Genomic DNA, 24,503 nt, shown 5'->3' with positions numbered 1-24,503 from the left:
TTTCCTTCCTTATGTTTTCTTTTTTCCTTTTGATCTGATTTTTCTTGTATGGCATGACAAATATGGAACTATGTTTAGAAGAATTGCATGTGTTTAACCTATATTGGATTGCTTGCTGTCAAGGGAATAGGGAAGGGAGGGAGAAAAATTTGGAACACAAGGTTTTGCCAAGGTGAATTTTGAAAACTATCTTTGCATGTAGTTTAAAAAAATAAAAAGGTATTATCATATATCATTATCATATTTATCTTACCCTGCAGGAAAGTAGGAGGGGAAGAGGGAAGAGTGATAGAAGGGAGATCATGTTGGGGGAAGAGATAGGCAGAAGCAAAACACTTTTGAAGGTGAAAGGAGAGAGAAAATGGAATTAACAGGGGAGGGGGAAGACAGCAATAGTAATTGTGAAAAGAATTTTGAAGCAGGTTTCTCTGATGAAGATGTCATTTCTCAACTGTATAGGAAACTGAATCAGATTTATAAAAAATAAGAGCCATTCCCCAATTGATAAATGAACAAAAGATAGGATACCCTTTGACCTAACAATACCACTATTAATCATTTATCCCAAAAGAGATTTAAAAAAAAAAAGGAAAAGGACCTATATGGACAAAAATACTCTACACTAGTAGTTCTTTCCTCAGTTCAAAAAATTGGAACATGAGAGGATGCCCATCTTTTGAGGAATGGCTGAATAAATTGTAGTATGTGATTATGATGGAACATTATTGTTCTATGGGAAATGTTGAGCAGGAGGTTTTCAGAAAATCCTGGAAAGTCCTCCATGAGTTCATGCAAAATGAAATGTACTGTGTACAAAGTAATAGCAGTGTTGTGGGATGATTAGCTATGGAGACTTTGCTATTCTCAGCAATACAGTGACCTACAACTGTTCTAAGGACTTAGGATGAAAAATGCTGTTCATATCCAGAGAAAAAACTGACTGTGTCTGAATACAGATGGAAGCAAATATTTTTTTAACTTTATTTTTCTTAAGTGTTTTTTTGAGGGGTGAGGAAGATCTATGTTTTCTTTCACAACATGACTTTTATGGAAATGTTTTGCATAACTTCACATATGCCTTCTCAATGAAGACAGGTGGAGAGGAAGAAAGGCAGAGAATCTGGAACTCAAAGTTTTAAAAACAAATGTTAAAAAAATTATTTTATATGTAACTGGAAAAATTTTATATATATATATACATATATATAAACAAAAGATTTAAGAAATGAGAGATATCAAAGTCTCAGATTATTTATAAGCTTCATCTTTATATCTTATATTTTCTTTAAGAGAGTTGGAAGGCCTTAAACATAATTGAGAGTATTAGTGTCATATGGAATCATTTTTAAAATGGCATTAACTCTGTCAGGAAATAACTGGTTTTAGACTTAAATATTATTTCAGAATCAATTTCTGACTGCAGTTCAGTCATTGATTATAACAATGGACAAAGTCAATAACAAAATTGAAAGAAAAATAAATATAAGAATATACTACATGTGATTATAGTAGTTTCAGTCATAGCTAGCTAAATGAGCTGACTACATCAAAAATGGGAAATAGAAATAAGGATTTTAATCTTGACATTTTTTTTTGTTTCCTTTTTGAAAGCAAAAGTTTCAGTTGTCAAATAATTGCCACAATGAAGCAGCAAACTGTGTTTAGAAACTATATTTAGTTAGCATACAGTCTTCCTGCCATGGGGAGAGAAGAGGCAACTAAGGGTACTGTCAGTGTAAGTTTAGTTGGAAAACATGACAGATGTAATGGAAGATTTTGAGGAATATTGCTATGAGGGAAATTTATCATGCTGCACAAGAAAAATAAGATCAAAAAGAAAAAAAAAGCAATGATGACCAAAAAGATGCAAATATTATGTTATGATCCATATTCAGTCCCCATAGTCCTCTCTTTGTATGACTCTCCATCACAAGTCCAGTGGAATTGTCCTCAATTACCTCATTGTTCAGAAGAACCAAGTCCATCAGAGTGGATCATCTTATGATCTTGTTGCATGGATAATGTTCTCTTGGTTCCATTCACTTCATTTAGCATCAGTTCATGTAAGTCCTTCCAGGTATTTCTTTTCTCATATTTAAATGAGGGTGATGATCCTTATACTAGAGGAGAAAGGAATAAGTATTAACATAGTGCCTATTACATGCCAGGCCCTTTATTAAGTGCTTTTTGCAAACATTGAATCATTTGATCCTTATAACAAATTTTGCCTTCGAGGAAATTAAGGCAACAGATATTAAGTGGCTTGTCCATGCTCACATAGTAAATATCCTGGCCTGAATTTGAACTCAGATCTTTTTGACCCTAGACAAAGCTGTTCTGCCTTCAGCTGCTTTATACTAGCTCAGATCAAGGTTGGTTGTGAGCAAAACATTTTAAAAATCGTTTAAGCCTTTAAAATCCATGCTATGGAAAAAGGAATTATTGTTATATTATTAACTTAGTTATACAGATACAAATCTCTTAAAGAACCAGAAATTACATTTCTATGAAATGTTAAGAGTTACAGAATTTTGTTCATAACCTCGTGAGGTAAATAGTACAGAGATTATTTTCCTGATTTTACATAGCAGCCAAAAGAGCAGAGGCATCAAAAAGCTGCATTTAAAACAAACAAACCTGTGGTAAGCTGAACAGGGCAGAAAACAGATTTCTGTCTTCTGCCCCTAGATCACATTTTTGTGTATGTTCAGTTATAGACATCACATTTTAAGAAGAGCATTGACAAGTATGGCACTTATCAAGAAGAGAGTGAGAAAATCCTTTATTAACCATGAGTAGTTGAAGGACTAGCAGTGGCTAACTTGTAGAAGAGTTTTAGAGAGTCGTGGTAGTCATGTATAGGTATTTGAATGGCTTTCTATATAGATGGATGGATTAGACTTGTACTATTTCACATCAAAGTTATAAGTCTAAGTGAATAGAAATGGCTGAAAAGCAGATTTAGACTGCATCTAGGGAAGAAGCTCCCAAGCAATTAGAGCTATCCAAAGGGGAATGATTTAATGATCATTTCTTATGTGAAAGAATTCTGGTCTAGATACCACCTAGAGTTCCTTCCCACTCTGAGGGCTCACCCTTTTTGAAAGTATTAAATTGTTCCCTCTGTGGTCCCTTCTACTTCTCATAATCACTTGAGTGTAAGGAACTAACATTCTTATTGAGGAAATAAGATTTTAAAAATAATTAAGAAAGAAAAATCTGCACAACCTATGCTCAAATTGGTGTGGTGTCATAAGTAAGTGCCAGTGGAATTTGAAGAAGTGAAACATCAATGGAATAACTTAGGTTGGAATAACTTAGAACATTTTCCTGGAAGAAATGAATTTTTAAAAAATTTATTTATTTATTTTAATACATATTATTCATGTTGGGAGAGAAGAATCAGGACAAAAGGGAAAAACCATGGGAGAGGGGGGAAAAAAAACAGAAAAAAGAAGTGAACATAGCATGTGTTGATTTACATTCAATAGCCTTAGTTATTTTTCTGGATGCAGATGGCATTTTCTATCCAAAGTCTATTAGGATTGCTGAACCCCTAGGAAGAACCAAGTCTTTCATAGTTGATCATCACATAATCTTGCTGTTATTGAATACCATGTACTTGTGGTTCTGCTTGTTTCGCTCAGCATCATTTTGTGTAAATATTTCTAAAATCAGCTTGTTCATATTTTGCAGAAAAATAATATTCCACTACCTTCATATACCACAGCTTATTCAGCCATTCCCCAGTTGACAGGTATCCGCTCATTTTCCAATGAAGAGAAGAAATTTGAGTTAAACTAAAGGATCTAATAGGATTTGAATAGGCAGAAGCAGGAGAAGGAATAAAAGCTCAAAAAAAACTTGTCCTCTTTGTATACTCTATAGCTGATGAAGGTACCTGCCAATTCTTCCTCTTTAGAATATTAGCTACAGGTCCACATCAACAACTGTTGGACGTTTCATATGGATGTCTCAGAAATATCTTAAATTCAACATAGCCAAAAGTGAACCCCTCTTTTCAATTCTTTCTCCCTCTTCCAGACTTCCCTATTTTTGTTGAAGAGTCCATCTCCCAGATTCTTTAGCTCCGCGTTCTCTTCACCTACATCTCCAATCATTTGCCAAAGCTTACAATTTTTACTCTCACAATATCTCACATTTGCCTCTCTCTCTTTACTTACATAGCTTTCATTGTAGTTTAATTCCTCATCTCTAATCTAAATTATTGCAACAGCATCCTAATTAATCTTGACTTGTTTCTTTCCCTGCGGTCCATCACTGCTACCAAAGCATTTTCTTTAAGCATATACCTGACCATTTGTTTGCACTGTAGTAGACATTTAATAAGTACTTTATGATTGATCATTTCAGGTTAGGTACAAACCTCCTCTCACAGTAAGCATCCGATTCTCCTTAAGATGCCTAAGCAGAGACATAAGATCGCACAGAGAGTATTTGGTGGGGATGGCTATCAGATTATATAATGCTCTCTTTAAGGAGACCTGGAAGAATTATGGGAATGAGTAGTTCTGACTCTAAATTTTATTGCATTTCTCACCTTTTTTAAAGTTCTCCCAGTCTATCAGGGATAGTCCCCTAGTTTGTGTGGGTGTGTGCTTGGTATGTGGGTGGATGAATGACCTTGCTAAGACTTAAGTTTTACTGGGAAATGAATGTGAACTATTTGCATTTTTGTTTTTCTTCCTGGGTTATTTTTACCTTCTGAATCCAATTCTCCCTGTGCAACAAGAGAACTGTTCGGTTCTGCAAACATATATTGTATCTAGGATATACTGCAACATATCTAATATATATAGGACTGCTTGCCATCTAGGGGAGGGAGTGGGGGGAGGGAGTGGAGGGAGGGTGGGGAAAAATCGGAACAGAAGCGAGTGCAAGGGATAATGTAAAAAAAAATTACCCTGGCATGGATTCTGTCAATATAAAGTTATTATAAAATAAAATAAAATATTTTAAAAAAAAAAGACAAGTTTTTCTGTCAGTCTCTGTTCTTCTGTAAGAAAACATAGTTCTTCTAGGACAGTAGTTCAAGGATCTTTCCCTTTGAATTTTAAATTGTTTTGTAGACCTTGAGATTGCCTGAAATGCCAAGTTCCTTGGCTAAAATGTCCTGCTGAGTTGGTGCCAATGTTTGGTCTGCTGTAAGTGGAATAGGTCTGCTCCAGAGTCTACCCAAGGTACTGTGATAGTACCAGTCAATCGAGAGAGACATTAGAATACCCCAGGCCAGATCAAACAATCACTGCCTCATTTTTTGTAGGAGTTGAACTTGGTCCACGACAAGGACAACATCAACCCAAATTCTGGCTCCAGGACAGGGACCTGGCTTTGAAGTCAAAGGGTTATAGGAATTTTCTACCCCTTTTCCTTTGTATCTCTTCCTTGGCTCAGCCCCTCAAAACTATTCCTACTTGTCACAGTGATTATTTCCCTTTTCCATTTCCGATCCTCAAAATGTTTCCCCATTGTTTCCATTCTTTCCATGATCATTTGCATGGCAGTCATCACCCTACCTGTTTTTTAAGTCAGTTTATCAGGGATAGCATATCCATAAAGCAACAGTTATACTTATTTTTCTTGTACTGGTGGTCCAGGAAATGAAGTCCCAAGTATAAAGATCCTTATATTAGCAGAAGTATTAAGCCTGCTACTTTTCAAGAGTGGCCATTCCCAGCCTATTATTTTCTACCTCTTCTGGCTCAGTAATCTTGTTCCTCTATTTTTCCATCTCACAACTTCTTTTCTATCTCATGGTTATCTTTGTGAAGTTGAAGAGTCCAGCTGTGACTCACAAACTTGTTAGAGAGGATTAGGGGTAGAGTGAAACAAGGAATGGGAGCTGTACCCATGGCCCCACAATATTCTTTCCAGGCACAAACCTTTTGTGATTCATACATTGGTCTGATTGGTAGAGAATGTTTTCCTTTTTATTCCTTCCTTTGGATTATTGATTTTGTTTAGCTTTGCTTCTGAATAGCTGTTAGTACCATTAGGTTCTTAATGTTATGGGAATTTTTCCCAAATCAAAGAGTTGCTATACTTGAAACATCGTCTATCTGGGAGTACCATGTAGACATCTTATAGTGTAAGAGGCCTTTGACCTTTAGCCTCTTAATGTATTTACCAGTAATGTTTCTGATCAAATGGTGGAGAGTAAATTCATTGACTGAATTTTAATAGCTAGGGAAAATTGGTCTCAGAACATGTCCTGTGCTGGAAAGGACTTCAAAAAGTCCATCTCTGCCAGTTTTCTGGAAGTTAACATGATGCCATTTCTTGGCTTAAAGATAAAACAATTGAGGAAAAAAAGCTTCCTCCCTGAAGAAGTCCAGGGAGTGCATCCTGGCCTGGAACTGTTCCCTTCCACCATACAATGCCTGTCCTCCCAACTTAGCTCCTATTCTATGTTATAATTTCAAAAATGAGGTATCTTCTGTGAACCTCATCACAGAGGCTGGGGAGGATAAGGATACAAAAGGAAACAAAACAATCCCCCACTCTTGATGTCCCTAGTCAGGGATGTGAAACCTAGAGATTTGGAACACATAACAGTCTCAGGTGGCAGAAATACTGTGACAGTGTCATGATAAAAAGATCAGACATTTATATGGTGCTTTAAGGTTTGTAAAGAGGCCCTCAGCCTTTTTTTCTTCAACTAGAAGAGCTGCTTTTGAGGTTCATGACAAAGAAAATAAGAGTCCAGCTACCCATAGTTCACTTTCATTGTTCTTGCTCTACCTCCCTTGTATTGGGTACAATTGTCATGGCTTGGGGCGGGCTAACAGAAGATAAACTGCATAGTTCTTACCACACTCCTCCCCTCTTTGACAGATGAGAAAAACCAAGGCCCAGAAAAATTAAAGTGGCTGCCAATGTTACACAGTTATTAAGTGGAAAGGTGCAGATTCAAACACAGTTCCAATGATAGTCATAGAATCATAGGTTCATAGTTGGAAGTTTTCAGAAGCCATCTAATCCAACTCCTAAGTCTAGTATTTTTTCCATTATACCATGAGTGAAATTTCAAAATGTGTAAGTTCTTTGTAAAATAATCTTTGGGGTAAGCATATGTTTGGCATGAGAATTATGTGATCTTCTGTCAATAAAAAGTTATTTAAAAAAAAGAGAGAGAGAGAATTATGTGATCAGCCAAAGGGCTATAAAAGTGTTTGTACCCTTTGATTCAGCAGTGTCATTACTGGCTCTATATCCCAAAGAGATCATGAGAAGGAAAAGCACCCACATGTGCAAAAATGTTTGTTGTAACCCTTTTTGTAGTGGCAAGGAACTGGAGATGGCCTAATTGATGCCTCAAAAAGAATAGGAAGTTAGTTGAACAGAGAGACAGACTTGGAAGAAAATAAGATTAATTCTATTTTAGAAATGCTGATTTTGAGGTTCTGGTGGAGCAGCAAAGTAGAGGTATCCAGCATCAACTAAGGAGAAGGGCCACTTTTTGGCCCTGAGATTTCAGTAAAGGAAGGAGTGAGAGATGACGGAGGGAGCTTACATTGAAGCCATTGGCCTAAATATTTTCGTAAAATTAGAGGCAAAGTCCTTATTTGGGGATTGTGAGAGAAAGAAGGAAAGAAAAGAATCTCTTCTATGGGGAGTAAGATAAGGAATTAATTAGAAAGGTATAAAAGAACTGCCTGGCTGGCTTTAGGGTGGAGTTTCGATAACAGGTATTTGTAATGTATCCATGCAGCTGCTCAGGAATACAAACCAAACTGCAAATGTTGGATATCTGGCTGAGGTTTGAGAAAAGATGAGTGAGAATAGAATTCTTGTCCCACAAAAGGATAAGATTCGAGAGAAGAGGACAGTGTAGCATAGAAATAACTAACTGTTGTGTTGAAATTGAGGAAGGAAAAAAGTAAAACTAAGTCCAGAGTTATTGATTGAAATGTAAAAGGATTAGAAGTCTCCATGAGGGAAAGTAGTAAGTTTAGAAAGGGTAAGGCATAGGGATTGGTCAAATAAATAGATGGTTCTGGTCAGAGAGGAGAATATCATAGGGTCTAATTAGGGAAGTAGAACGCTTGCAGATAACCGAAATCTTGTGGGAGTCTGAGTTGGAGTGAAAGAATTAAGGTGGAGGATTTTATAAAGGGCTTTCCTCCCCATTTTACAGATGAAGAAACTGGGTTCTTGCCTATAGTAATACAACTAGTGAGCATCTATAGTGGAATTCATGTCCAGTACCGTGTCCTTTCTGCTGTGCTCCTCCACCCTGATGCCTTCATGAGCAGAGCTCCAGACTCCAGATCTTTTCTTACCCCAGCCCACTATTGCTTAATGACTGTCAAGCCGTCTTCATGATCTGAGCTGTGAAATTAGCAGAAAGGACAGATTCTAAGTCTGGACCTTGAGGAAATACCACATTTATGAAAACTGGAAAAAAATTCAGCAAAAAAAAGAGCAGTAACCAGAGAAATGGGGGAAAAAATGAGAGGACAAGGTGGTCTGTGGTGTGAATGCTGCTGAGTGAGTTAAGAAGAGTTTTCTTTAGGGTTGAGGGTCTGGTTAGACGAGATACAATATGAAACAGAAAAGAAACTTGTTTAAATAAATAACCCAGACTTTGGGGAGGGGAGGGTTGCTGGCCAGGTGGGGTGGGGTTTTTTAAGCTACATTAGAGCTTCTTGAACTGCTCATCTCCAAATGGATTTTCTGCTCTGTGCTTCATCTATGTACCCTTTCCCTGCTGTGGGCACTGCCTGTTGTCAAGGGGTCAGATGTCATCTGAAATGGGGAGGCTACTGTTAGGCCAGAAAGAGCACTGACCTTGGAGTCAAGAGACTAAAGTTTGAATCCTGTTTTGCTGTTTATTAATCTTGGACAATCACTCTTCTGAAACTTTTTTCATATATAAAATATTAATGTAAATGGCCTTGCCTACGTCAAAGAGTTTTGCAAGGATCAAATATGGTAATGTATGTAAAATGCTTCGTAAATTTTAAAGCATGTATTAATAGCAAAATAACTTATTGGCCTTTATTGTCCTTGATGAGATCCAAGGTCTTAAAGCATTGAATCCAGGGCCATGGGAACTCTCCCTGGCTTATAATATAAATAGGCTGGAGAAGAAATGTTGCCTTTCTACCTGCCACTTAACCCATTTGTCCTTTTTGCAGTTGCAGCTTTGCCGGTTCCATTCAGCATTGCTGCAGAGCAGACAGGCTCCTTGGCTATCCTCAGCCGTATTCTTCAGGAAAAATTTGACAGCGGGACCTGCAAGGTTATTACCTACAAGGTAATGAACACTCCTCGGGCCACCAAGGTCTTAGAGAACTTCACATCTGTACTACATGCTTGAGATCTAGCCCTGGCCCATAGAGTGTTCTCTATGTTCCTTGTCATTACTTTTTTCTCCTGGCCTCATTACTAACTCTGATAGGATAAGGGACTGGCTTATCCTTTTAGTCATAGTATTGAGATCAACTGGCTTTTAAAAAATCCCTTATTCATTACATATATATATATATATATATATATATATATATATATATATATATAAATTGGTTAGGGATGGCTTCTCTTTGAGTTATCCAATCAGTCTAAAAATATGTTTCCTGAGGCCTTGTGCTAAATACCTGTGAGGAATGCCAGAATATGTGAGTATTGACCCTCTAGGAGCTTGTCTGTTTGAATTATTGAATGTTGAATCAGCTTGTGAACAAGCCTAATGTGTTTTGTGTGTACATGATCAGTCAGGAGACTTTGATCTCTTAGTCTCTGGTTCAGAGGAGCTTATAACCTAGCATTAGTATACAACATTTATATACTACATTTTATACAACACTTATATAACACTTGTATACACATATGTATACATCATTTTTAATACAACATTTGGCAACTTACCATGTTCTGCCCTTATATCACCATTGTGGGACAAATAGTACAAATGTTCCTGTTCACATTTTACAAAGGAGCAGAATCATAGAACTGAAGATCATCTAACTTGTGTTTTGGAACTGTGACTCAAATTCTGCTTTCTTGGCTTCACAATTAGCTTTGTTCCACTCCTTTATTGCTACCTCTACAAACATATGGAGGGCTCAGGGTGGGGAGCCATGCTTTTCAATTACTGGATCTCCAACCTTCTTTCTGTTGGATGTTTGAAACATTATGTCATACAGGATGTAGAGCAGGGATAGGGAGTCTTTTTTTCTGCCAAAGACCATTTGGATATTTATAACATCACTCACGGGCCATACAAAATTATCAACTTATAGAACTCAAGCAGTAGGAGGTTGTTGTACCTACTTTTCAGCTCATCATTGCCCACAGTTGCCTTGGCAAATGACTCACAGGACTTATATAGTCTCTTGGGCCGGACATCCCCCATCCCTGAGTTAGAGGAAAAGAAATGCATATAGTTTGTGACTGCCTAAGGGGAGTGATATATATAGGGGAAAATATATGTCACCTGGGCTTTCTCTGACCCAAAATTCTGTGAGACAGCCTGGAGTTAGGGCAGTTTATGGAAAGAATAGCATTTATCTAAGTATTGTCCCAATCTCTCCAAGTCATCACTGCCTTTGGGACAATAGGACATGATTTCAGTTAATACTGAGGTGTGTGTGTGTATATATATATAAATAAAATAAATTTTGTTGTGTAAGTGGCAGCAAAACCTTTAAGTTCTTTGGATGGTGAAAAAAAAGGCAGAACACAGAGAGAAAATCCTAATAGAACTGTATAAGTTCACGCTGTAGCTTTTTTGGGAGCTTCTTTTCAAATTATGTTATTGGCAAGAAATGGGATAGAAGTGGAAAGGGAAATTGCTGGAAGATGATGGATGAGGGAGGGTGAGGGTGAAGGGTTGGGTTTTTGGCAACAGGAAAGAGAATCATCACCATGCTATGGCTCCTCTCCAGCCCCACGGTTCCCAAACCCTTATGGAAGAAGGCAGTTTCCATCGTGATGGTGGGGGTGCCCCTGCTGTTCGGGCTCCGCTACGTCGTTGCTGACAAACGAGAAAGGAGGAAGATGAGGCTTTTGGTCGATGGCATCGGACGATTTGGCAGGTCAGTTGGCTATGTGTAAAGGCCTTTTCCTGGGCTCATCATTCCAGTTTGCCTTAAACGACAAAGGATTCCTCTACAACATTTTACCTGGTTTGGCCCATTTCTAAAACCTTGTCCTGAGCACAGAAGATGTCTGTCTGGTCTAGGCTGTGTCCCAGACCAGATCCCGTCACCCCCAGGGCTTCAGGAGGGAGGGATCGAGGGACTAGAGGTTTTAAAAGGTGTTTAGGTGTTACCTCCAAGTGTTACTCACTGCCTATGAAACATTGACCATCTTTGGGAAAACCATAGTCTGAGCCTGATGCTGAGGGGCAGGCTCAGAACATCTGTGTCCTAAGCTGTCTTTTTGACTGGTGATTCACTTAAACCCTGACAAAATGCCTATTACATGCAAGGTACTACACATCCTTTCTAGGGAGTTTGACATTTTTTCAGGTAGTTCTTTGTGAAGTCCAGGCTAGCTCCCTGGAGGCCTCAGAATCAGCCAGAATCAGAATAAGCAAAAGTCCCTGGTCTTTAGGGGGAGAAGTAAAGAGGACAGACAAACTGCCAAAAGCCCTCCACAACCTCCTTTCTCCTTGTCCTGCTGCTGGCTTGTCTCACTCCACCCTCTAATCCTTATCTACAATTCTCTTAACCCCAAGCATTGAGCTAGCATTAACTGTGAGAAGAGAAATTCCAAACATGCTAATAGAGTTATTGTTCAATAGGTAATTAGCCTTAAGTGCTCAGTTGTTTGATTCAAGTGCACCTATTCAGAGTTTCAGCCCTTTACAGCTATTGATAATTTCTGTTGTGTTAAAGGTAAGTGTGTTATCTCCAAGAAGTAAACTGTTGAGTCCTTGAGTCTGTGCCCATGACATTTTAGATGGTAGTACGGTATGATGGAAAGAGCACTGGACTTGGAGTCAGGGCATTAAGATTCTAATCTTAGCTCCGAGATTTACCAGTTATTTTACTCTGGAAAGTCCTTTTACCTCTCTAAATCTCAGTTTCTTCATTTATAAAATAGGATTAATAATAGTTATCTTGCCTATTACCCCTCCAGGTATATTACATTTCCTGGGGAAAAACTAACCCTAATGAAAAGTTCCCTTTTGTAGCAGTGCACCCTAGTTGGTGTAAAGGACAACAGTGGTAATGCTTCCAACTTCTGTTGTTTTTGTAAGACTTTCTTTATATTGACCTCTCCAAGGAGAAGGCTCCAGGGATTATCCTGGGACCAGGTACAACAGAGAGCTCTGGTAGCTCCTTCATGGCTTTTTTGCAAGTCACCTCATGATGGTAGAAGTGTCTTATCTGCTAGATCATCACCATAGTCCACCCCTCCCTCTCTCTCTCTCTGTCTCTCTCTTTTGCTGAGGCAATTGGGGTTAAGTGACTTGCCCAGGGCACACAGGTAGGAAGTGTTGTGTCTGAGGTTAGATTGGAACTCGAGTCCTCCTGACTTCAGGCTGATACCATCTCTCATTTTTAAGATGAAGCAGCTGAGGCCCAGTGAGATCAAATAATTTGCCCAAAGTTATACAAGTGGTTAGTGTAGGAGAGAGATGAATCTTTGTTCCTTAGTTCCAAAACCAGAGTACTTTCCTCTCTAGCACTATACCTCTTATTCATAGATATATTCGAAAGCTCTCTTCTGAGCTGACTTCTTGATCATAGTATTCCTATTAGATTCTGCTAGGTTAATTTTTCTCTATGAAGATGATTCTCAAATCTATGTAACCATTCCTTGTCTGAACTTTGTGCTCTAGCCCCAAATATCACTGCCTGTATATTTTTAAGCATCTTTAATTTACTATGACCAAAGCAGAACTCGTTTTCTTTTTTTTTCTTTTCAATAGTATTTTATTTTTCCAAATAAATGTAAAAATAATTTTCAACATTTATTTTTGTAATATGATGTTCCAAATTTTTCTCCTTCTTTCCCTTACCTCCTCCTCCCAAGACAATAAGCAATCTGATATAGATTAAATATATGCAGTCGTTTTAAATATGTTTCCAGATTTATCATGTTGTGCAAGAAAAGTCAGACCAAAAGGGAGAAAAATGCAAGGGAAAAAAAAATTGAAAAAACAAGGTGAAAATACTATGCTTCCACCCACATTCAGTCTCCATACTTCTCTGTCTGGATATAGATGGCATTTTCCATATCAAGCCTGTTGAATTTTCTTGAATAACTTAATTGTTGAGAAAAGCCAAGTCCATCATAATTGATCATCACGTAATCTTACTGTTAACTGTGTATAGTGTTCTCTTGATGCGCTCACTTCACTCTGCATCAGTTCATGTACATCTCTAGTCTTTTCTGAAATCAGTCTGCTCATCATTTTTAATCAAACAATAATATGCCATTACATTCATATACCATAATGTATTCAGTCAATTCTCAACTGATGGGTATCTATTCAATTTCTAGTTTCTTGACTCTATGAAAGAAGCTGCTACAAACATTTTTCCCTCCTTTATTATCTCTTTAGGATACAGACCCAGTAGAGATACTGCTGGATCAAAAATATATACATACAGTTTGATAGCCCTTTGGGCATAGTTCCAAATTGCTCTCCAGAATGGTTGGATCCATCTACAACTCCACTAATAATGCCTCAGTGTCCCAGTTTTCCCACATCCCCTCCAACATTTATCATTGTCTTTTCCTGTCTTAGTCAATCTGAGAGGTATATAGTGATATCTCAGAGTTGTCTTAATTTGTATATCTCTCATCAATTGTGATTTAGAGCATTTTTTCATATAAGTATAGATAGCTGTAATTTCTTTACCTGAAAATTGTCTGTTCTGATCCCTTGACCATTTATCAATTGGGGAATGACTTGTATTCTTCTAAATTTGACTCAATTCTCTATATATTTTGGAAATGAGGTCTTTATCAGAAACACTGGCTGTTAAAATTGTTTCCCAGCTCAGAATTCCTTTTTTAATCCTTACTGGCTGACTTTTTAAATTGAAGATACCAGTACTTCTAATCATCCAGCGTTATTTTTGACTCCTGCCTCTCCTTCATACCCAACTTTCAGTTGGATGTCAAATCTTGCTTCTTTGACATATACGGCCATATCCCTCTCTTTCCTGTCTTCTTGGATTTCTCTGAAAACATGCTGACCATCATTCCTTACCACGCAGTCATATACTATACCATACCTTGTTCATCTGTTCCCAATTGATGGACACTTCCACCCTGCAAGACCTCAATCAGATATCACTTATTCTGCTGAGCTTCCTGTGCTCTCACATAAGAGAGTAGATTGAGCTCCTGTGGCACTTGTCCCTGGTCTTGTTTTTTCCTTCTCTTCCCTACCAATGGTACTGGCCATCATCACGCAGAAGTGAATAAAGTGATCCCTACTATGACGGGATGGAAGGAAGGAGATGGAAAAGGCCTCCAGACTCATATCTGAAGCTGGAAATTCTGTCATTTGCCTCATCCCTCTGGTTACTGTGTTGCTCTTCTTAAACCTGACTTGAGTCTCCCAGGGCCCTTGCTCCTTTGCTTGAAGGATCTCCACAGTAAATGTGCCTCATGCATAGGATTTCACCTTTTATAGCTTTGTTAACCTTTCCCAGTCCCCAGACACCAGTCTCAAGCCCCTGAGTCCCCTGGACTTTTGTGGCTCTTGAATCAGTTTGGTGCCCAGATTACAGAGATCAAATGCCCTTTATTCCTTCCTTACTCTGCTGCCACCACCATGATCAGATACCTAAGGACAGTGCTTTTCCCTTCCACCCCTTCTGCCCAATGTTTTGGTGGGCTTTCGGGTCAGAAGGAGACATCTTCTAGGGTTTATTCACTAGGGAAAAAAAGAAGATGCCAGTTCTGAAATATCTACCCGAAAGTAGTTTGAAATGTGGATGAAAGAAATCTCCAGTTGGACAATTTGCAGCTAAGTCAGTCTTTCTAGCCATAGCTCCACAGGCTTGAGTTAGGCTATAATTATTCTTCCTGTGCTCCAGGTGAGAATGTCTTCCAGAGATGAGAATGTCCACTCCAGAGAACAGAGCAGGTATTGACTTGGAAATCTACCTCCCTGCACATAATGGCCTATATTTTTAACCCTCTCAAATCCCAGCTCTCAGTTTAAAGATATTCATCATAGCTTTTGTTCCTGTAGTGCTTTGAGGTTTACTTACTTCACTTACTTCACAATAACCTGGCAGGTAGGGAAAGCAATGAAGAAAAGCATTCAATTTTCAAAGAAACTCAGAGAGAGGAAGTAACTTGCTTAAAGATTGTTAGTCCATAAGCATTTATTAAGCACCTACTGTGAGGTATACACAATTCTGGGAGTATAAAGAAAAAAAGGTCAAAGACATTCCCTGCTCTCAAAGAGCTTGTAGTCCCATGGGGGAAAAACATGCAAACAACTCTGTGCAGTCAAGCTTTAAACAGAATTAATTGGAAATAATCAATAGAAGGAGGACACTAGAATTAAGGGGTAACCAATTGATAAATAGTCAGAGGACATGAACATATAATTTTCACATGAAGAAATTAAAGCCATCTATTGTCATATGAAAAAAAAACTGTTGATTAGAAAAATGAAAATTAAAACAACTCTAAGGTACCATCTCACACTTTTCAGATTGGCTTAGATGATAGGAAAAGGTAATGATAAATGTTAGAGGGGATGTGGGAAAACTGAGACATTAATGGATTGTTGGTGGACTTTTGAACTGATCCAACTATTCTGGAGAGCAGTTTGGAACTATGCCCCAAAGGCTATAAAACTGTGTATATATCTTGATCCAGCAGTCTCTATTGGATCTGTATCTCAAAGAGATCATAAAGGAAAGAACATGTGCAAAAATGTTTGTAGCAACTCTTTTTATGGTGGCAAAGAATTGGAAAGTGAGTAGATGCCTATCAATTGGTAAATGGCTGAAGAAATTATGGTATAGTAAGTAAAGTAACAGAATATTATTGTTCTATTTTTTAAAAAATGATGAACAGGCTGATTTTAGAAAGGCCTGGAAAGATTTACATGAACTGATGCTGAGTGTAACAAACAGAACCAGGAATACATTGTATACAGCAACAAGTTTGTGTAATGATCAACTATAACAGACTTGGTTCTTCTCAGCAGTTCAGTGATCCAAAGTGTTTCCAATAAACATTCGATGGAAAATACCATTCATATCCAGAGAAGGAACTATGGAGACTGAATGTAAAATCAATAGCATGCTATGTTCATTTTTTTCTTTTCTTCCTGTTTTATTTTTCTCTCATGATTTTTTTCTTTTGTTCTTATTTTTCTCTCCCACCACAATTCAAAAACATAAAAAGGAAAAAAATGTATATGTATAACCAAAAAACCTCATTTTTATGTGTAAGTGGGGAAAATAAAAATAAATTTGAAAAATAAATAAAATTTAGTTGAAGAAAAATTAAAATTTAAAAATTCAAACAAACAAACAAAAAAAGATTTAAGGAGTAATTGAGGGAAGTTTCCTTTACAAAGTAGAATTTTAACTAAGACTGGAAGAAAGCCAGAAAGCTTTGTTGGATGTAGTATCTTAAGAAATGGTTCATTGGTGCTTTAAAAACAAATTGCTGCCTCTCTTTAGTAAATAGAACTTTCTCTTGAAACAAAATAGTCCAATTAAGCCAAACAATTTATATATTGACCATCAGATACATATGTCTCATTCCACATCTATAGTATATCAACTCCACTGGAAAGAGAGAAGTGTGTTTCATCTTCAGGCTCCTAGAGTATGGATGGATCACAGCACTGAGCTGGATTCTTAGGTCCCTGTTATGTTTATGATAAGTTCCCTTACATTATGGTGGCCATAATGACTTAGAGAAATCCTTTCTCATGCATTTTCTTATTTGATCCAGGGCAAAGGTGGTTATCCCCATTTTAGAGAGGAGGAACCTGAGGCCACACAGCTATTAAGTGATGGAGCCTGGACTTGAACCCAGGTATTCCATTTCCTCATTCAGGGTTCTTTTCCTCGGACCTCTGAGGGGACAAGTGATAGGGAGTTGGGTAAGCAGAACGGTTATTCTTTTGGTTCTGTTTATTGTCTGTCAGTCTATACAAGTCTTTCTAAAGTTCTCTGAATTCCTCATGTGGGTCATTTCTTACTGTGTGATATTTCATCACGTTGGCAACCATTCTCTTAGTTAATGGGTACTCATTGTGCTTCCACCTTTGTGCTATCACAAAAAGTACTTTGAGAAGTGTTTGGTAAAGAGGATCTTTCCTTTTCTGTGATTTTCACCTACCCTTTGAGGAATCTTTCCAGTAGTGATATTACTGCATCAAAAGGCATAACAGTTTAATCCTTTTTTTTTTTTTAGCATAGTTCCAAATTGGTTTTGGAGCTAGGATTTGAAACTATCTTTTTTTGAACTTGAGCATTCTCTGCTATGCTGCCAAGTCTCTGGCAGGCTACACCCACATTGCTATGGAGTCCATGAGTTCATTAGATGGCCCTTCCACACTGTTCCCTCCACCATCTCAGTTAAGGAAAAAGCAGAGAAAAAATGTGTGGTAAGGCCAGAGCTCCCTCCAATTCACCCAGTGCCAAGTGAGCCCCAGAATTTTCTTAAAGATAGCCCTGCTTAAATAGGTTTCCCTTAGCAAATCCGTGTTGTCTCATAATAATTAAAGGGGCCCAGCCTCTGGGAGAGGACAGGAATCCTGACAGGGGTTGTGGTTGTTTTTATTACATGCTTCATTTGAATGATGACTCACACCTTTCCCCTGCATTTTCTTACTAGATCCAGGGCAAGGGCAGTTATCCCCGTTTTAGAGATGAACCTGAGGCTCACGCAGCTAGTAAGTGGTGGAGCCCGGACCTGAAGCCAGATGTTCCGATTCCTAGATCAGGGTTCTTCCCCTTGCAGCAGGCTGCCTGAGGGCCCTGGGCCCCTAACGGGACTCCCCTGTGGGCTGGCCTCACCCAGACCTTGCGTCTCCCAGTCATAAGCCTCGAGGGGCCTGAGGGAGTCTGTCTAGTCGGCGTCTGTGTGGGACGGTTTGATTCTGGACAGTGACCTGTCCCTCCCCTTTGTTCCATGCTAGGTCTCTCAAAGTGGGCCTCCAGATCTCCATGGATTATTGGTGGTGCACAAATATGGTTCTCCAAGGGGTGGACGAGGTATGTCTCCTGTCGTTGGGAGTGGAGAGGGCATTGCAGGAGCCAGGGGAAGCCCGCTAGCGTGCAGGAGTCAAGCAGCGTCAGCATTTCAGTTTGGATCGGCTGTGCTGTTTCCTGTCCTAAAACATCAGTCAAGCTCCCACCAGGGTGGGAAACAATCACAGGATTACAGATCTTCTGAGTCCGGTGCCTGTGATTCTTCCCACTAGACCAAGCTCAGTTCTGGGGTAACTTGCTATGACACCTCAGGAAAGACATTTTACTTCTCTAGGTCTCATTTTCCTCCTGTAGCATTAGGAGCTTGGGTTCAGTATTATCTCTAAAGTCTCTCTGATCTCTAACAATATTCCTGTGAGACTGTAAATTGAATTTAGTTGATCAAGGAATCCTTCCCTTAGGAGTTGGTTTTGAATTGTGGCATAAAGGAGAAAAGGATGGGATAATGGGTTTTTGAAGGAGACCTTAGAAACCACCTAGTCTGACCCTTTTATTTTACAGATAGGGAAATAGACCAGAGAGGTAAGATGAATATAAAAGACAGAGAAGGGAACCAAAGGCTTGAAGATGGGAGAGGGAAGCCAAAAAGTTCTCTGGCCAGGATGGAAGCCATCCTAGGATTGCCTTGAGGATTGGGGTGGGGGGACTGAGGAAGAGTAGACATCCCCTCCCCCATCCCTTCTTTCTGTCCCTGTGGCCAGAACAGCCCTGGCTACATGGAGGTGATGTCAGCGTGTCACCAGCGGGCAGCCGATGCCCTGGTAGCTGCAGCCATCCTCAATGGAGGCCTCTATGTGAAGCTGGGCCAGGGACTCTGCTCCTTTAATCACCTGCTACCCCCTGAGTACATCACCACCCTTCGCCTGCTGGAGGACAAAGCCCTCACTCGGGGCTACAAAGAGGTGGGCAGCCCCGGGCCTGGGGAGTGGAGGACGGAAACTGGGCGGGCAGGAGCTAACTCTTTTGCTGACAGCTGTGAAGGGCTCCAGCCCGTGCCCAGCACTGGGAGCACCTATAGAGGCAACTAGGCCTAGGCTTTGATTTCTGGGGATTTTCTGGCTGTAGGAGATGTGCTCAGTGCTGGGAGGGGGCATCTTCATGCCAGGAGCTGAAGACATGACTTCTTAGAGGGCATATTGAAAACAGTCAGGGGTGGCCCATGTGAAGGGGAGGGAAAGGGAGAATGTAGGGAGAGTATTGAGGAAGATTACCCTTTTGCTTGATTAGGATCCTATTTGTCATCATAAGAAAGGAAGCTAATGAGCTAGTGGGCCTGAGGCAGAGTGTGGGAGACTGTCCCTGAGGTGGGCTCCCTCTCTCCTGCAGGTGGACGAGCTGTTCCTAGAGGATTTCCAGGCCCCAGCCAACGAAGTGTTCCAGGAATTTAACTATGAGCCTGTGGCAGCGGCCAGTCTGGCCCAGGTGCACAAAGCAAAGCTGAAGGATGGCACAGAGGTGGCTGTGAAGGTGTGTTTGTGTGCAGAGGGGGTGGGGTACTCCTTGAGTGTGCCTGGGCCCTGTCCAAAGTCTTGGGACTGGTAGATGGGACCATGAGGATCACTAGGCAGGGAGGTCGTCACTTGTAGGTGATCAGCATGTTTAATTCTGGTTTAGCTGGGACAGTCCCTGGCACCTTTGGGGCTTGAGATCACAGGATCTCACAGAAAAGGACCTTAAGAGTCATGTAGAATTTTTCAGAAAAGAAAAATAGATCTTGAGAGAGATTGTGGGATTCAAATATAGCTCTTGTGACTCTAGTTTTGACTCCATTACATGGCCCTCTTTACCTCATATAGCAGTATAGCAGCCAGCCTTCCTGCCTTTTGCTGCATAGGGCTGAACCAAAAGGCTGCTTTCATCAGGTCACTACCCTGGCTTGTGAAACTTACTCATTGTTCATAGAATAAAACAGAATGTTAGTGAGTACTAACTCGCGGCTCCTCCATAATCTGGGCCTTTCCAGCCTTTCCTATTAAAGCCACCAGTTTCCTACTTTTTCTCACTATCCCCAATTATGCCTTTCCTCCTTTATCTGTCTTCCAGGGTTCAGGCCCCCTAGTACTAGGATGTTCTACTGGCCCATCTCAGCCCCCATTGCTTTTTCTTTTCTAAGCTGATCTATTCCCAAGCAAGTACCACATTGTTGAGCCTTTTCTTACTGACCTAAGAATAGTTCAGGGTTGTAAATCAGATCCCTTTGCTAGGTGGTAAATACAAGATAACTCAAGGAATGAGAAAATACTTAGAATGAGGGGGAAATCAAGAAAGACTTTAAATAGGATTGGTCCCTGGGCTATTTCTTGAAGGAAGCAAGGACTTCTAAAATGGAATGGGGACAGGAGATGTCAATGTGTGTAGATGAGACAAGATGACTCAACCCCTACATCCAGTACAGGTGCAGTACATCGATCTAAGGGATAGGTTTGATGGGGACATCTACACTCTTGAGCTCCTGCTGCAGATCATCGAATTCATGCATCCCAGCTTTGGCTTCAGCTGGGTTCTCAAGGTAGATGTGACCCCCGCCCCTTACATACATTGTACATGGCACTCGAGAATGAAAAACACAGCTTTACCCAGGCCTTGGGGAGATGCTAGTCAAATGGGGTAACAGCCTCCATTCTTAGAGTGTCTGAATCTGCTACAGCTCTACCTCAGGACTTCCTTCTTATCACATCCTCCCCCCATCTCCCAACAAACAAATCCGGTCCCCACATTGACGCCTACCCTTGACGGATTCTCTACCCCAGGACCTGAAAGGGACCTTGGCTCAGGAACTGGACTTTGAGAATGAGGCTCGGAACTCAGAGCGCTGTGCCAATGACCTGAAGAACTTTCACTATGTGGTGGTACCCCGTGTGCACTGGGACAAGTCCAGCAAGGTTTGAGCCCTGAGGTTCTCTGACCACTAATTCAGCATCCTCCTTTCTCTTCCACGACTTACCCTGCCCTGCCCAAACTAAGTCCTCTGACAACACCCTCTACACCCACCTTACTCTTCCTCTCTGGCTGGGAAATCCAGCCTACTCATCAGCTCTTGTCTCCCATTTTCCAGAGGGTGCTGACTGCCGACTTCTGTAATGGCTGTAAGGTGAACAATGTGGAAGAGATCCAGAAGCAGGGGCTCAGCTTGAGTGATGTATGAAACTTAGTTTGTCTGCATTTCTGTAATTTATATGTGGCCTACACCTGTTTTATCTCTTAGATTGGGCTCTATTTAATTTAAATTTGGTATTACCTTAACACATCCTAAACACAGTTGTTTGGTGAAATTAATGTGTGAGGAAGAATGGGATTTGTCTGTCTTTTTTATGAGAGGTTGTAGCTTGGTGGGTTCAGACTTGTGCTGTTTCTGACTGCCGGGGATGTTCCATTTCTGCTTCTGAGAAGTGATTCTTACTTACCCTCTAGACATCATCTAAATTGATCCGAGTATTTGCTGAACAGATCTTTTACACGGGCTTCATCCACTCAGATCCCCACCCTGGAAATGGTAAGATGCCTCATTCTTGGGAGGGAAGAGATTTGTCTGGGCCATCCCAGGTTGGGCTAAGTTTGGGTACTCCCCACCCATATGTCTCTTAGTATTGGTACGGAAAGGTTCAGATGGACAAGCAGAATTGGTGCTGTTGGACCATGGCCTCTATCAGTTCCTGGATGAAAAGTAAGATCCATCCCTATGACAGTACCCTAGTCCTGGGGGGTAAAAAGAGGAAAAGAATCAGTGACTGGCATTGGACCAAACCTGTGGGCCCCCAGAGACCAAGCAGCGGGGAGCAAGGGATGGAATGTCTGACCTGACCAGAAGGGTCACCACCCCCCCCTTCCCAGGGATCGCTTGGCCTTGTGCCAACTGTGGCGGGCCATTATCTTGCGGGATGATGCAGCCATGAAGAAGCATTCTGCTGAGCTTGGTGTTGAAGGTAAGAAAGGGGATGAGATGATATTGAAGGGTGGGCTGCCCTGCTTAGACCTTCTATATGGGACTTAGATATTAGTCACAAGGTGGTAGGAATAAACTTCTAGTTAGTCGCGAAGTATTGCTTGGATCTTTTGAGATTGGGGTTCAAATAAGCAAGCTTCGACACAAGTGGTCAACATGAATGATTCTTTAATAGAATTAGAACTGCATTAGAGCAACTAAGTATTGACATAGTATGATTAGAATGACTAATCATATGAAAATGGAATGCACAATTTTTTTTTTTAATTTTAAACTAGACATCTGGAGTGTTTAGACTAATGTTTTAGACTAGTGGCATCCAACTCAACTAGAAGGGGCCATTCTAATCCATATATAAGGATCCCTTTGAGGCATAACAGTGTTTTTATTTTTTAAAATATTTTCCAATTATATTTTGATTCAGGATGCACTCAGAATGTGGTTGATTATGTGTCGCCTCTGCTCTATGCAGTTGCTTTCTACTCTTTAACCCACTGTCTTTAAAAACTCACCTTTTAAACTTAAAAACTCATTTGTGTTACAAAGAAACTCTTCTGATTAGGCAGACTTGCCTTGCTTGGCAGAGCCTAGTCCCCCTTCATTTAACATTCACGGAAATAGGTGTTGCCAAATTCTTCCAAAGGATTCCTACATTGAACAAGTCAGAGGAAAGGAAGCCCTGTCTTGGGTTTCTTTTGTTACTATAGACATCTGAGGACTTTGATAAGCACCAAACTTACTCATCTCTTCCTATGTTATACTAGCTGAACTGAATAAAAAGTATTATTTCACTATTAGTCTCTTTCTAGACCTTGCACACTTAACCTCACCGAAGAGACTTTTTTTTTTTAAACATTATATTTTTTTTAAAAACCCAACATTCCCCTTTTGGACAAAAATGATTATTAATTGTAAGGCAGTGTCTTTGCTTAAAAGCGCTACATTAGCAAACTTCCCATTGTTCCATATCTTCACTTTGCACACCAGAACTAGGCTAATCCCTTTTACCCAACAATCTTTAAGGCAGAAGTTTCAAACTCAAAATTCATGTTGACTTAGATAAACCATGTTGTATTTGTGATTTTCTATGTTGTATTATACATTTTATTAAACATTTCCCAATTACATTGTAATGATTCAGGCTAGGATTTGAGTTTGACACCTATGCTTTAAAGTACATGTAAGAGAGCTATCACATTCTCCTACATCTCCACTGTCTAAAACTATAAACATTTCCTCTCCTTATCCTATCCCAAGATTATTTCCTGTTCTGTGAGATCCTAATGCAACGACCAATTCAAATGGGGCAGTTGTGGCGTTCTGGCATGCTGAGCCATGCAGAGACGACCTACATGCAGGAAATGGCTAAGGAACATTTTGCCCGAATCATGGAGGTGCTGAAGGCCTTGCCCCGCCCAATGCTGCTCGTCCTGAGAAACATCAACACAGTGCGCTCCATCACCATAAACCTGAAGTCCCCTGTGGACCGATACTTCCTCATGGCCAAGAGGTTTGTGCCCTTGGAACACAGAAGGTGACTAGAGAAGGGAGGGACTTATCCAGCCAAGTGTTAGCCCAGCATAGTAACATGAGGGAACCTGCATAGAGTTGAGAACTACTGAGCTCCCTCCCCCCAAAAAAATAACCCATAGCACAGGGGTTGCGTTATTTGACTGTCTCAGCATTTTCATTATAGCTCCCAGAGAGTTAGAAAAGGATGGGGTTGTAGAGGAAGGAGAAAAAGTACTAATGCTGTGGATTTTTTGGGGGGATGGCTGAGAAGTGCTGTGAGAAGCTGGAGCCGACTGCTGAAAGAACAGACTCAAAGAAACTTATACAGACGGTTTTTGAATTGGGTCAAGGTCACATGGGAAAGCTTCAAGTTTGAAATTGTCCTCAGGTGAGAGGGGACAGTAACCCTAGTAATGTGGGGAGGGAGAGATCGGGGGAGGGAATGATGATGGAGGGGCTGGAACCATTACTAGGTCCCACCTTTCCCTCTCTCTCCTGGCTTCAGGTTGGAGATGTTATCAATGCGCCTCACCTCCAAGTTCATCAAATTCCTGGTTTATCTGGGTGTCATACCTGAGCCTGAGGAGGTATTCAAGAAAATGGAGCCCTAGATCTGGGTGGCTTTGTCACACCCACCCCCAGCAGCACAGATCCACCTCCCTCAACGAATAGAAAGGAGGAGCGGGTGTCAGCCACCAGGGCATCAAGACCCCCCAGAGTCAAGCGGCCAAGAAAAGAGAGATGACAGGCTCGAGTCTCCTCTACTTGCTCAGACTAAGGCAAGGGAGGCCCCTTAGGGCAAAGAATAAAGGAGTAGATGTAATGATCAGCCTCCAACCGCAACTTCCTTGGTTAGGGGGTGCTAA

At 40.4% G+C, this 24,503-nt stretch overlaps 1 protein-coding gene across 4 annotated transcripts in view; it reads left to right on the top strand.

The window, feature by feature from the left end:
- The window catches only part of ADCK5 (aarF domain containing kinase 5), a 46,575-nt gene extending 22,115 nt beyond the window's left edge, over positions 1-24,460 (top strand). For 2 of the 4 annotated variants that reach the window (XM_051971291.1, XM_051971290.1), the window contains exons 2-15: positions 9,162-9,280; positions 10,911-11,060; positions 18,110-18,185; positions 18,884-19,084; positions 19,509-19,649; positions 20,578-20,691; positions 20,933-21,064; positions 21,238-21,321; positions 21,594-21,675; positions 21,768-21,846; positions 22,014-22,105; positions 23,383-23,635; positions 23,909-24,025; positions 24,143-24,460. In XM_051971291.1, coding sequence (XP_051827251.1) covers positions 10,957-11,060; positions 18,110-18,185; positions 18,884-19,084; positions 19,509-19,649; positions 20,578-20,691; positions 20,933-21,064; positions 21,238-21,321; positions 21,594-21,675; positions 21,768-21,846; positions 22,014-22,105; positions 23,383-23,635; positions 23,909-24,025; positions 24,143-24,248 — 1,581 coding nt within the window. In that variant the 5' untranslated portion in view covers positions 9,162-9,280; positions 10,911-10,956 and the 3' untranslated portion in view covers positions 24,249-24,460. Of the gene's footprint in view, positions 1-9,161; positions 9,281-10,910; positions 11,061-16,963; positions 17,002-18,109; positions 18,186-18,883; positions 19,085-19,508; positions 19,650-20,577; positions 20,692-20,932; positions 21,065-21,237; positions 21,322-21,593; positions 21,676-21,767; positions 21,847-22,013; positions 22,106-23,382; positions 23,636-23,908; positions 24,026-24,142 lie in introns of those variants that run through there. The other 2 variants (XM_051971293.1, XM_051971292.1) reach the window with 2 other exon arrangements.
- Positions 24,461-24,503: the final 43 nt, after the last annotated feature.

The sequence above is a fragment of the Antechinus flavipes genome, chromosome 1 (genome assembly GCF_016432865.1).
Source record: "Antechinus flavipes isolate AdamAnt ecotype Samford, QLD, Australia chromosome 1, AdamAnt_v2, whole genome shotgun sequence".
NCBI classification, from domain to species: domain Eukaryota; kingdom Metazoa; phylum Chordata; class Mammalia; order Dasyuromorphia; family Dasyuridae; genus Antechinus; species Antechinus flavipes.
This window is presented reverse-complemented; position numbering and strand designations above follow the sequence as displayed.